General features: G+C 41.8%; 1 protein-coding gene and 1 pseudogene across 2 annotated transcripts in view; one reads left to right on the top strand and one right to left on the bottom strand.

The window, feature by feature from the left end:
- The window catches only part of XPC (XPC complex subunit, DNA damage recognition and repair factor), a 28,666-nt gene extending 14,404 nt beyond the window's left edge, over positions 1–14,262 (bottom strand). Inside the window, exons 1-5 of the mRNA XM_084902565.1 lie at positions 14,131–14,262; positions 7,850–8,045; positions 6,373–6,494; positions 3,322–3,445; positions 1,716–1,800 (exon numbers count right to left, since the gene is read on the bottom strand). Of these exons, the coding sequence (XP_084758691.1) occupies positions 1,716–1,800; positions 3,322–3,445; positions 6,373–6,494; positions 7,850–8,045; positions 14,131–14,215 (612 nt within the window). The 5' untranslated portion in view covers positions 14,216–14,262. The remainder of the gene's footprint in view (positions 1–1,715; positions 1,801–3,321; positions 3,446–6,372; positions 6,495–7,849; positions 8,046–14,130) is intronic.
- Positions 1–14,281, top strand: part of LOC311632140 (protein Hikeshi-like) — a 130,616-nt pseudogene that overhangs the window by 91,379 nt on the left and 24,956 nt on the right. The window lies entirely within an intron of this gene.

Here is a 14,281-nt window from a genome sequence, read left to right as displayed (position 1 = left end):
ATGCTTTGCTCCCTCCAGCGCTGGCCTGTCCCGCTCCCTGAGATTTTGCTTTTCGACCCCTCTTCTTCTGACTACTCAAAATAATCTCAAATCTCAAAGCTCCAAAATACAAACTTTTTTCTTCTTCTAAGAGGCCTTGTCTTTTATTATTTATTTTTTAAATATATTTTTATTGATTTCAGCGGGGAAGGGAGAGGGAGACAGAAACATTAATGATGAGAGTATCATTGATTGGCTACCTCCTGCATGCCCCTTACTGGGGATTGAACCCGCAACCCAGGATATGCCTTGACGGGAATCGAACCCAGGACCCTTCAGTCCCTAGGCTGACATTCCACCCACTGAGCCAAATCAGCTAGGGCAGAGGCCTTGTCTTTTAGATATATACTGAAGGAACTATGGAGGAGATGCTACAACATTTGGAGTTTGCTCAGGAGGAAAAATGGATGGAGGGAAAGAATAGCAAGACTGCTCACGGGCTTGTAACTGTCAAAGCTGGTGGATAGCATGGGCTCACTGTACTGTTGTCTGCATTTCCATGTGTGCTTGAACCCAACCTCCTCCACTTTAGACCTCACACCTGTCCCATATCTGACCTCCAACCCCACCCTTCCTCAACCTACTGAAGTGATCATGTGACTGTCTTTCACAGCTTTGCATCATTTTCACTTCAAAATCCGGCTTCTTTCCTTCTCACTACAGCCTCCCTGTTTCAATAGTGGCACTGCCCTTCTTCCCTCACATCAGCTTCAAATCTCCAACACCAACAGGTAAAAGAAACAGAGCTATCTTACTTATTTCCCAAGGCCGCAGAGAGGTGGGCCTCACTCCAGTTCCTGTATATTCAAAGATGTGGGCAAATTAGTTGTCCTACCATTCCCTCCATAACTCAGAGAGAGCAATCTTTCCAGACTGTCCACTCCCATCTCAACATACTGGCTTTTCTCTTAGACCCAGCTCCCGTCCTTTCTCCTAAATAAAGCCTTCCTCAGCTACTCAAACCCACACTGATCTCTTTAAGTTTTGAGTTTCTTTGTTTTTTGTTTGTATTTAAATATATTTTATTGATCCTTTACAGAGAGGAAGGAAGAAGGACAGAGAGTTAGAAACACTGATGAGAGAGACATCAATCAGCTGCCTTTTGCACACCCCCTACCAGGGGTAGTAATACATGCCTTTGACCGGAATCAAACCTAGGACCTTTCAGTCCGCAGACTGATGCTCTATCCACTGAGCCAAACCAGTTTCGGCAGTTTCTTTGTTTTGAGGTCTTTCATCAGAAACCCTTTAATTGTAGAAAATAAGCTTTATATGAGTCTCTCTCCTACAATGCCAAGAACCTTACTAGGTCCAGAATATGTGTTCAATAGCTATCAGCTGAATAAAAAACCAGCAATTTTAGCTGAGATCAGAATTAATGTTATTAAACTGTGGAAAGAAGAGACTGAGAGTCTGTTTTTTAGCCCCTGCTCCATATCAGGCATTGTACTCTGTACTTCATTTGTGATAGACATTTGATCCTCACAACCACTCTCCGAGAAAGACACTGTTATTAACCCCTACTTCAAAGATGAGGAAACGAAGCCTCAGAGAGAGTAAGAAACTTGCCAAGGTCACAGTGAGTGGGAGAGCCAGGAACAAGACAGGGTTCCCTGACTGCGAACCCCAGCTCTTCCTGCCACCGCACTCTGCCTCCCTCCACTCCCTGCCCTTACCTTGTGGGTGTCCTCATGGACTTCTTTATTGAAACGCTTCATCATTCTCCGAAGAGCCGTCTCAAACTCCATTTGTATTTTTTCACTGTAATGCATATTGAAAAATCCAAGAGTGAACTGGGAAATTGAAACCTGACTTCATTCCCCCAATTTCTTTCTTTCTTTTCTTTTTTTAAAATATATTTTATTGATATTTTACAGAGAGGAAGGGAGAGATAGATAGCTAGAAACGTCGATGAGAGAGAAACATCGACCAGCTGCCTCCTGCACATCCCCCACCGGGGATGTGCCCACAAACAAGGCACATGGCCTTGACCGGAATCGAACCTGGGAACCTTCAGTCCGCAGACCGACGCTCTACCGCTGAGCCAAACCGGTTTTGGCTCACTTTTTAATTGCGTGTGATTTACTCTCCTTGTTTTCCTGCACAAAACTGTGCTACTCAAGTAAAGTTTTAAAAAGCTACCTATTTCCTGCTTCTTCTCACCTACAAAACATAGCTTAGGACAGTCTCTACCCAGACTGACCTCCTCTCAACCTGCACCAAATCATGCCTCATGAACATGAGTCAAAGTTCTCCTCCTCCAGGAAGTCTTCTCTGACTGCCTGACCTTCCAACTACAGATTCCAGCCTTAGCAACCACCACTGCCTTTACATTCAATTAATGTACACTCATTTGTATTTTACTGTTCTGATGTAAAATCTCTTTCATGTCTGCATCCCATGCATTTTTAAGATGCTTCTGAAGCCCTGACAGATTTGGCTCAGTGGTTGGAGAGTCAGCCCAGGGACCAAAGGATGCTGGGTTCGATTCCCTGGCAGGGGCATGTACCTTGATTGCGAATCTGCTCCCCACCCCTGGTGGGGGTGGGGGTGAGAGGCATTTAATCAATGTGTCTCTCTCAGTGTTTCTCTTTCCCCTCCTCCCCCCTTTCTACCTTCCTTCCTTCCACTCTTGTCTGAAAATAGAAAAAATATCCTCAGGTGAGGATTAAAAACACACACAAAACGATGCTTCTTGAATGACTTTTATTATCTTCCTTAGGCATGGCAAATAATGTGCTCATCATACAGAGGAGTTCATGAACCAGTCAACTACCAGGTGTGCTCCATATTTCCAAGCCCCCAGAAGCTACAGAGGTGATGGGTATTTTGGGATGAAATGGGGGCTCCCTACCATGGTGGGGCACTGCTTCCAGACCTGCAGAGTTATGTGGTGGGGGAAAGCATAACTTGCAAGTGAGCCTGACAGGGACTTAGATCTTGGCTCATCCACTTACCGCCTGAGTGACTCCTGAAATGATACTTAACCTCTCTGAGCCTCTGACTCCTCATTCACATCCTATCCTAGACATTAAGTAAGATAACGGACAACAATGGCATACAGAAGTTGGTCAATGTATAGGAGTATTCTCCCCCCATTTCCTGCCCCAGCCAGGATACAGAAGTTTCTCACTCAAGTTTTAAAGTTGAGCCCAAGGTTCTCTCATCCAAGGCTCCTGACCACTTTGATACTCAGCCCTGGTCTCATACATATTTCTCAGAAGTTTTCATTAGCTGCCAATGGCATGTGATAGGAATGTAGGAGCAAATGCCTAATCTTACCTTCTTTGTCTTGCTTTCGCCTGCTCCGGTGTTTCAATCTCTATCTCCACTGGCTTCAGAGGCAGAACAGATTGAGAGAAGGTTGCGTTTTCTGCCGCGTCGCCTGGCACGAGCTCACTAAGTTCTATCAATAGTAATTAGAAAACAACAACCAATTAACAGCAATTATAATAACAGTCACTCTACTGAACAAAATCAAGGTTCTGCTGGGAAGGAGGCAGTGAGAAATGGATGTGAGGTGGAGAACTCACAGAGGTAACTTCTCCTTCCATGCTTTGAATACCTAAAAAGCCAACAACAACAAACAAAACAAAAAAATGAAACACCAGCACTGCGCTGTTTTACATTTATTTGTCTCATTTAACCCACTCAGAAATCCACAGAAGTAGTCCCGGTAGAAGAAGAAAAGGAAACTAAGGCTAAAAGACATTGACTTGAATTAGATACAGATCTTTGCTATGAAGGAGCTGATGCTTATGTGTGTTTTAGTAGATACTTATTCTTTTTAAAAAAAGCCAAATTAGAACAATTTTCTTTTTATTACTACATAATACACAATGCAATTTGCTTTGTATATAGTGATGATTTCAGTGTTTTTCAGTCTTAGTTGTAAACTTTTAATGACAAGAAATGCATCTGTTTCATATCTTTATCCCCTACAAGGCTGGTGAACACCAGCTGAAATAAACAGAATTTTTTGAACTGGATCTAACTGTGAACCTCGTTGGCAAAGGATCTGTTAAAGGAGCTTTAGGCTTAGAAGCAGTAACACCTGCTCAGCAATGAAAACATCTAGTAAGGTGACCAGATCGTCTCGCTTTTGGTGGGACAGTCCCGATTTTCAACAAATTTTTCCAAGTCCTGCGGCGTTTTAAAAAAGTCCCGATTTTTGTAAAGATTGTTCTAATGCCAAGATTTTGGTTTCTATTTACCAGTTCCCATTAAAATGAACCAGGGCTTCTTGGAGAGAAAAAAAATTTGATTCCAGGTCTGGAAAGAATAAAGTGAGCCTGAAACAATTTGTATCAGAAAGCATAAAGTGAGCCTGAAACAATTCTAAAAATCTAAAGGGGTCACCCTGAAAAGACATGGGAGGAGCCTCCAGCAGCCAAATGTGGGACAATCTGAAGCTCAAGTATAATGATGATAACTGGTAATATATGTAATTAAAGAAAAAAATCTCTACGTTCATGGTGATACTCAGAGTAAATTACTAAATAATTGCAATTCCTGAAATGGAGGTAAGCTTAGGCACTTGCTAAATACATACAATTCCTTTACAGATCAGTCAACTAATAAATGTACATAAAATGATAGAATCAAATTATTACCATTGTGCAATCTTCAATATAACAATTTTTGATCCAGTCAATATCATGAATACATGCTAAAACCATTAAGTAAAAAATTATTGCCTTAACCGGTTTGGCTCAGTGGATAAAATGTCGGCCTGTGGACTGAAAGGTCCCAGGTTCGATTCCGGTCAAGGGCATGTACCTTGGTTGCAGGCACATCCCCAGTAGGAGATGTGCAGGAGGCAGCTTATTGATGTTTCTCTCTCATTGACGTTTCTAACTCTCTATCCCTCATCTTTCCTCTCTAAAAAATCAATAAAAAAATATTTTTAAAAAAGTAGAAAATGCACCTTTACATTGGCATAATCGGGCAGTACCAACTTCCATGACCAACCCTGGCATCACTAGAAGGACAACCTGAAAGTAGGTATCTCTTAATGCACTAAAAAGCATCACCTATTAAGTATTTTTGGGTAAAAAATAGTTTCATCTAAATTCAATCAAATCTTTGAACTTAATTTACAACTTATAAGAAATACCTGGGAGCCCTAGCCTGTTTGGCTCAATGGATAGAGCGTAGGCCCGTGGACTGAAGGGTCCTGGGTTTAAGTCTATCAAGGGCACATACCTCGGTTGCAGGCCCCATCCCCAGCCCTGGTCCAGTTGCAACCACAGTTGCAACCAATCTAGATGTCTTTCACTTTGATGTCTGTCTCTCTCTCTCTCTCTCTCTCTCTCTCTCTCTCTCTCTCTCTCTCTCCCCTTCCACTCTCTCTCAAAAAAAATCAATGATGGGGATTAACCAAAAAAAGGGGAAAGAAATACATGGGATACTGAAACAACTATAACAACATCATGAGATGTTTGATTATTTATCAGACAGAACCAGAACCTGAAACATTCTATAAAATAAAGAGGCCAGGGCACTAAAAAAAGGCCTGTGCTATGAAAAACAAAACAATAAAAAATGGTGGGTGGCTGAAACCGGTCTGGCTCAGTGGATAGAGTGTCAGCCTGCGGACTGAAAGGTCCCAGGTTCGATTCCGGTCAAGGGCATGTACCTTGGTTGCGGGCACATTCCCGGTAGGGGGTGTGCAAGAGGCAGCTGATCGATGATTCTCTCATCAATGTTTCTAACTCTCTATTCCTCTCTCTTTCTCTCTGTGAAAAATCAATAAAATATATATATTTAAAAATGCTGGGTGGAGGGTACTGTTATAGACTAAAAGAGACTAATTAGACAACCAATAGAAGGCTTACACCTTGCATAGATCCTGGATTAGAAAAAAAAAAAAGGGGGGGGGGGGACACACACACAGCTATAAAGGGTATTTTTTTTTTTAATTAAAAAAAAAAATTCCACCAGAGAATATTCTCCCCATTGCTCTTGAGAGAATGGAAGGAGGCAGGGAGGGTGAAACTCCAATGACAGCAAAGGAAGAGAATACGGATGTCCCCCAAAATGTATATACACTCAACAGCTGATAGCTATTACATTTTGGAAATATATTTTAATAAGCACTGCCTTCATAACTATTCAAAGTGTGTATACATTTTTTGGGGACACCCTGTATAAACCTGCTCTAATAATCTGGTGTTGAATCTTTCATATCAAAAGCAAGTTACTACTGCAACCTTATCTTTAGTATTATCAGGTTCAAAAGAAAACAACAGGATTGCAAATAAGTGACATGACTCTAAACAGAATCAAACAGAAAAACAGGATCAGACAGTTCTGAAAACAAAGATGCTTTACCTTCTACCTCTTCCCAATCATCTTCACTTTCCTCCTCGTCGTCGTCTCCTTCATGGCTGTCTTTGTCCACAGCAGACTCCCTCTTCGGAGGGGGGGCCTTCTTGCGGGGACTTGTAAAGTCTCTGTGTAAAGGCCACAGGAAGGAAGGTGAAGAAGGCCAGATATCCCAGCGTTACATTTAAACCAAACAGAATTTTAAGGATACCTTCTATTTATTGAAAATTGGTTGCAATTATTTAAAATTTATTTGTGAGCTCTGAGCCTCATTTTCTCCATCAGCATGAGTCTCAAGTTCTCATCAAGATGTGCTCTGATCATTAGTCTAATACTAGATTGTGCTGTCAAACAGAAAGAATACTATAAACCTACAGCCTAGAGCTGTGTGAAGGAAAACAGCGAAGTCAGGAAATGGCATAGAAAAAACTAGAAGAAACCACAATAATAATGTGAGTGCTAGAAGTAAAAGCTGTGACATCTGTGTACATACAGTTGGGCACCGGAAAGAAAAGGGAATTGACATTTGCCGATCCTATGATGGCCCAACTCAGAAGATTCCCAACTCCTGCTCCTTCCCCACTTTAAGAAATAGGATGTGCCCTGGCCAGTATGGCTCAAGGTTTAGAGTGCCAGCCTGCACACTGAAGGGTTGGGGTTTTGATTCCCGGACAAGGGCACATCCCTGGGTTTCAGATTCAAACCCAGCCCTAGTCGGGGTGTGTGAGGGAGGCAACCAATTGATGTGTCTCTCTCACATCAATGTTTCTCTTTCTCCCTCTCCCTCCCTTTCACTCTCTCTAAAAATCAATGGAAAAAAATATCCTTGGGTGAGGATTAACAATAAAAACAAAACCAAAAAAGAAATATGATGTAAGGAGATTAAAGTTGAAGTCTAACTTCAAGGTAAGTGGGAATGTGACTATACAGAACTTCCTCAACTTACGTTGGGGTTATTTCCCAATAAACCCACTCTAAGTTGAAAAGATCTTAAGTCTGTAGATGGCTTCTGATCTGCATCATCAAGGTGGAAGAAAGCATTTTTAGAAGGAGAATATGAGCACAATTCAGAGATAGCAAAGTCTGAGCATATGCCACGTGCAGTCCAGCTGAGCAGGAGTCGTGTGTGCTTGAGGAGAGAAAGCCGGAATGGCAGGTAAATGCTTTTTATATGCAGTATCTTTGTATAGTACAAAGAACACAGGATCAGGAGTCAAAAGATCTAAGTCTTATCCTGGTTTTTGCCATTATTTAGCTGTGTAATCCTGAATAAATCACTTTCTGCAAGCTATCATTGTTCTCACCTGAAAAGTTTGGGAGGTAAGTACATAATCACTAAGATTCTTTCTAGCGCTTACTAGTAATCTGAGCTCTATCTAAAAGAGATTAAAGATCCAGTCTTTTCCATGGATCCTAGTAACAAGCAAAAAGAGCAGGTTTTTTTAATCACATTTCTCTGACAGGAGCAATCAACACCTCTCACCTGAAATCTTCCCCATCACTGAGGACTTCATCCTTTTTAACCTTGAGGTTTGCAGGTTTAACAGTCACCTTGGCCACCTTCTTTTTTGCTGGAGCATCTGGTGAGCCCCCAGGATCACGGCAACCCCTCTTCCTCTTTCCTTGTGAGACTTTTGAGAGCAGACTCTTCTTCGGGGGTTTCTCATCTTCAAAGTCATCTGGATGCCCACATACAACAGGGAAGGGACAATAAAAATGTGGATGCAGAGTGGTTTCAGGGCCATGAAAACTCTTCTTCTGTAACCTCCTTCCAAACCACATCGCCTTCACCAGCTCTTCATGCCACATTTAGTCAACAATCAGCTTTCAGCCTCTGCCCACCTTCAGTCCAGTCTACACTCTGTGCTCACAGTCAAACCATTTCCTTTGTTAGCATTTTATTCAACTCTTCCTAAGACTACAGAGAGGCCATCATATCTAACTTTCAAAGCTTAAGTTTCTGCTTATATCCAGTAAGAAAATCCATTGATCCATTGATTAACCCCTTGCTTATTTACTACCTGCCAAGAAGATTTTTTAGGGATAATCCATTTCTACTATGTGAAATATTATGAGTTGGTAAATATAATTAAGTTTTGTCACAACCTTCTTTCTATTAATGTATTTCCACCATCTTTCAAAATCAAACTCTGCTCAAAACACATACTTTATGAAATCTTTCCAATTTAATCCAAATGGCATTTGGTATACTAACCATCTCAGCAAGCTTAGGGTTAGAATAAGATAATAATAATTATCTTTACTTTCTTAAGATAATTATATTTTTGGTAAAGGGAAATATAAAAATGCATAAGCTGTTGGTTTTAGTTAAATTAGGGTATCTAAAACTATGGTTTATTAACATAGAAATATATCAATATATTAACTTTTAATAATAAAGAATTAATGAATAACTTGGCAAAAGAGGATTTTTATTTTTTTATTTTGCAAAACTATTCATGAAAATAATCTTGAATCTAAAATAAATCACTTTTCTGCCTTTGCATGACTCTGCTTGAACTAATTTTGGAAAACAAAAATACTCTAGCCTGCCGAGACCGGTTTGGCTTAGTGGATAGAGTGGCTTGGGGACTGAGGGGTCCCGGGTTCGATTCCAGTCAAGGGCATGTACCTTGGTTGCGGGCATATCCCCGGTAGGGGGTGTGCAGGAGGCAGCTGATCGATGACCCTCTCTCATCGATGTTTCTAACTATCTCTCTCCCTTCCTCTCTGTACAAAATCAATAAAATATATTTAAAAAAGATTTAATCTTTTAAAAAAAAATACTCTAGCCTATAGTGAGGTTCCAAAGGAGCTGCAATATTAACCTAAAATATCAAATGAATTCATTCCTTTCATTTATGGTTTGTCCTGATGATGCTCTTGGGGTTTTTATATCCTTTAAGAATATACTTTGGCATAGGAAGAAGACTCCCTTCTGATCTAAAATCATAATTTAATTTTAATAAATTTCACATTATGGGGGCATTTATAATAAAAATACACTTTTATTAATGTCAGAGAGGAAGGAAGAGGGAGAGAGAGATAGAAACATTCATGACGAGAGAGAATCATGGATCAGCTGCCTCCTGCAAGTCCCCCACTGGGGATCGAGCTCACAACCTTGACCAGAATTGAACCTTGGACCTTTCAGTTCACAGGCCGATGCTCTATCCACTGAGCCAAACCAGCTACGGCTAGGGGCATTTGTTTTAATGCTTGACAAAAATCAATGGTTTAGTTCGGTTTCTTTCAAATGTTTTATAGAAGGAATTTATGTATTCCCTTGGTTTAAACATTTCAGTGGAAACAAAATATTTCAAAATTATTTAGAATATAGAAACAGATTTCTTATACCAAGGCCAGAAGCTGATTAAAGGTTTGTAACTTGACAGTTTGAGTAGAGTGCCCTTAAAATCAGGATTTCTGTGTCTTACAATGGTGTTTAGCCTTCTACCAATAAGCAAAGATGCAAAATGGTCATTTTTACTGATCTAAAAATGCAGGTGGAAGGATACTTCAGAGGTACCATTTCTTTCTCACCAAATTTATTTGGTTGGTTAAAAGGCACAGCTGTATACTTTTGTGGTTTGAAGAGAGAAGTAGAAGAGTTAAAAAAAAATGAAAAGGGAACAAAAAATTGAATTTAAAAAATGTTCACGGTATTATTATTTACAGTATAAAAAAATTAAAAAATCCAAGTGTCCAACCATGAGATGATCATTAATTCCAGTATAGTAACACAGTAAAATATAATTCAGTTATCTTTTAAGACAAAGGAGAATGATCTAGGATAAAATGTTAAGCATGCAAAGTTGTTTTTACAGTATGGCTTCTACTATACAAAACAAGAGACTGAAAGGAAATATACCATTATTTAGTGGTGGTTATTTCTGCATGGTAGAAATATAGGTGATTTTTTCTTTATTCTTTGCTGTGTTTTTGGTCCTAGAGAAACTAGAGGCCATTTTCCAGGACTTTCCATGATCTAGGGGTATTTAACATGGATAACCAGCCTCCTTGAGTTCAATATAAAATGAATTCAAAATAGTTGTTTAGAAAGAAATCTTGATTGCTCATGCACACCACACAGGTGGTATACAGTGGCTATTTCAGCAGGGCAGGAGTTACCACTGTGGTTTGCATGGCCATCTATTGAGATTAAACAACAACACCTGCTTAATCCACCAGCAGCATCTCAGAGCACTTAGGATAAAATACAAACTCCCTAGCTTGGTCTCTAAACTAAGGGCTCTGCCCACCTCTCTCACCTCAATCCCCCTCACTCACTGTTCCAGCTACCTGGCCAAGCTCATTCTCCCTAAGAGTCTTTCAATGGTCCCTCTGCCTGGATTTTTCCTCCAAGAACTTCCAATGGATGGCTCCTTCAGGACATTCAGTAACTGGCTCAACAAGTCCCCTCCTCACAGAAACCTCCCCTGACCAGTGATTCTGACTTAGCTGCTTCTTCCCAGCCTCATGTCAGTTTTATGACAGTAAGCTGTTTTGCTTTCTTCATAGCTCTTGTCACCATGTGAACTTATATATATTTTTAAATTTATTTTTCGAGAGAGAGAAACATCGAAGTGAGAGCATCAATCAGCTGCCTCCTGCACACCTCCTACCTGGGATTGAGGAATTGAGCTCCAACCCAGGCATGTGCCCTAACAGGAAATTGAACCAGCAACCTAGGGTCCATGCCCAACCAACTGAGCCACACTGGCCAGGGCTTATTTTTATTGTCTGTCTTATCTACCCCTACCCACAGATTATAAGCATCATGAGACAAGAACGTTGCCTGTCTTGTTCATTACTATAATTTCATTGCATGCACCCAGATGCTGTTAAAACCTACACTATTGTACTGTTAGAAACATCAGTCACCACATTACGTCACCTGCAGCCCAAACCACACTTGTTCCTCTACCCAACCACAGACAAGATTCTAGCTCTTCAGATCCTGAAAGCTGCGCTGGAAACTTATTGCTAGCTCGTCTGGCTAAGAGTCTGAGTTAAGCTCGAGTGCATGCTAACCTACATGTAGACTGAATTGATATGAGCTAGGCCAACTGACCACCTAACATGGACCATGCCAGGAACTTTATATGCTATCTCACTGGAAAATCACAACCATCCTGCAAGGCAGTGTTATGTTTCACAGACCAGGTTCAAAAAGGCTAAATTATCTGTCCAAAATAATTTACCCAAGTGAGTGTTGGAGCTATACCAACCTGGTGCCAGGGGAAGAGTTAGCTAGAAGAAACGCTTGTCACATATTCAGAATACGTTCCCTCTGGCTAGGATACCAACACCCTCTCAAGCCTCTTGCTAAAGTATTACCCATCCTTAAAAGCACAGATCAGACAACTTGTTCAGAGAGCATTTCCCAATATCTTCAGTCAAACTTGATTATTCCTTTGGAAGCCACATGGCCCTACACCTACTTCCATGACATCACACTTTGCCTTGGTATTTTTTGTAAATGTCAACACTACTATCCTCTAAGCTCCTCCGAGAAATCTTGATCTCCCATGTCACTTAGCTCCTGTACACCACCCAGTTGGTACTCAGAAAATATTCAAATGTTATTTGAATAAGTAGTACATGAATGAAATGGAACTCATAGCAAATCACCTTTTAAGTTTAGAAACTGTTAGCATTTGCCTACTTCCCAATAGATGGAGAACTTGACAATATATAAAGAATCACAGAATTGTTGAATCTTGTGTCATGGGAGCAGGTTACCTAATCCATTACCCAGTTTTTTCAGGAGTCCTTCATCAGCAGGGGTGGGGAATAGCCAGCCTGCGAAATCATTGGGTCTGGCCCTGCCAAGGCATTAGGGGTGAGTTAATTAAATATCTGACCAAATATAGCAGGCTAATTTTTAGGTTGACAATTCTGTTTGGCCCTCGAATGACGTTATAAATACCCAATGGCCCTTGGCAGAAAAAAGGTTCTCTACCCTTGCTCTATAGCATGCATTTTGCGATTATTAAAACTATTTATTGAATGCCCTGGAGCTGAGTTGGTTGGAGCATCATCATCATAAGCCATGGATGCAGGTTTGATTCCCTAGTCAGGGCATATACAAGAATAAACCAATGGCTGAAACCGGTTTGGCTCAGTGGATAGAGCGTCTGCCTGCAGACTGAAAGGTCCCAGGTTCGATTCCGGTCAAGGGCATGTACCTTGGTTGTGGGCACATCCCCAGTGGGGGGTGTGCAAGAGGTAGCTGATCGATGATTCTCTCTCATCGGTTTCTAACTCTCTATCCCTCTCTCTAACTCTCTGTAAAAAAAAAAAAAAAAATCAATAATATATATACATAAAAAGAATAAACCAATGAATGCATAAATAAGTAGGACAACTAATCAATGTTTTTCAAATCAATGTTTCTCTCTCTCTCCCCTCCTTCCTCTTTCTAAAATCAATTTAAAAAATTAAAAATATATATTTATTGAGCACTTAGTATATGCAGGGAGAGGCAAAAGAGGATACAGCAAAAAATAAAAATGCTTTCATGAAGCTTAAATGTTAGTAAGATGGGCAATCAAAAAGGAAGCAAATAAATGAACAAGATCATTACAGAGTGTGACAGGGAGTATCTGGTAAAGACCACTTTAGGGCATTCGTGAGTATCTGAGTTGAGGATGGAAGAAGAAGAACCAGTCATGGCAAGAGCCACGGAACGACATTCCTGGCAGAAGGAACCTCAAAGGAAAGGTACAGGGTAAGAAATAACATGGCATGTTTGAAACACAACGGAGGCCCGCAAGGAGAGTATCTGTCCAAGAAAAGAGGGGCAGGAGACAACAGGTAGGTTAACAACAGCCAAATCATGTAAGGTCTTGTAAGCCACGACGAGGAATTTTGAATTTTACGCCAAGAGCAATGGAAAGACACAGGGAGTTTGAAATACATCATGTTATGATCTGATTTTTTTTTTTTTTTTTTTTTTTTTTTAAGATCACTTGGGCTTCTGGGTGAACTCTTGCAGGGGGAGGGGAAGGGAAGTAGGGAGACCAGTAAAGGGGCAACTTCAGTCGTTCAACTAAGGAGTGATGGCTTGGGCAGGGTCTGTGGCCATGAGAATGAAGAGAAGTTGGAGAGGACCGAGATAAAGCTCTGAGACTGAACTGACAGGGCTTGCTGAGGGGTTGGATGTTTGCGCTTGAGGAGGAGATGTTTGCGGTAACTAGGGGTGAAGGTATCATTTACTGCGGTGGGAAAAAGTTGGAGAAGAGACAAACTGAAAGAAGAAAACCAAGAGTTTTGCTTTGCCCACGACCAACATTTGCTATCATCGTGAAGTCAGGCTGGACCCGAATCTTGTCCTCTGGGGTGAGATTTCAGCTCACGATATTACTCTGGGAGTCTGCACACTACAGCGTCCTGGGCCACCGGCTTCTGGGGACACAGAATAACTGCAATGCCTTTCCCCTATTTGGCCCTTTGCATCTACCAGGAGGATGGACTTTATCCTGCAGACAAACAGGGAGCTCGTGGGGAGGCTGAGTGTCAGGGGAACCGCTCAGGGCGCATCACTCCTGGCCTGGGGACAAAGGCAGAGGGACGCGTCGGGGAGGACCCAGGCAGCTGCACAACCACTTGCCCCGGGAACGTGGCTCCGTGGCGCAGATGGGCGCGGAGCAGCCTGCGCCCCCCACCTCCAAGGGGCCGGCCTCTCCGCTCCCGCACCCCGGCCTGCTTCCGGATCTCCTTCAGCATCTCCCGCTAAGTCCAGCTTGGCCTCGCTCTCACCTGCCTCCGTCTCCTCGCCCTTGGCTTTTTGGACGCGTCGTTCGCGTCCCCGAGGGTCCTTGCCAGCCGCCCGCTTCCGAGCCATTTCGCTCAGGCAAGACTCGCTCCGCGAGTGACGCACCACGCCGCGGAGAGCAGCACGAGCTCCGGC

Source organism: Pipistrellus hanaki, assembly GCF_964339955.1.
Source record: "Pipistrellus hanaki genome assembly, chromosome: 13".
In the NCBI taxonomy this organism is placed as follows: domain Eukaryota; kingdom Metazoa; phylum Chordata; class Mammalia; order Chiroptera; family Vespertilionidae; genus Pipistrellus; species Pipistrellus hanaki.
The sequence above is the reverse complement of the archived record's forward strand: the minus strand, read 5'-3'. Positions and strand labels throughout refer to the sequence as shown.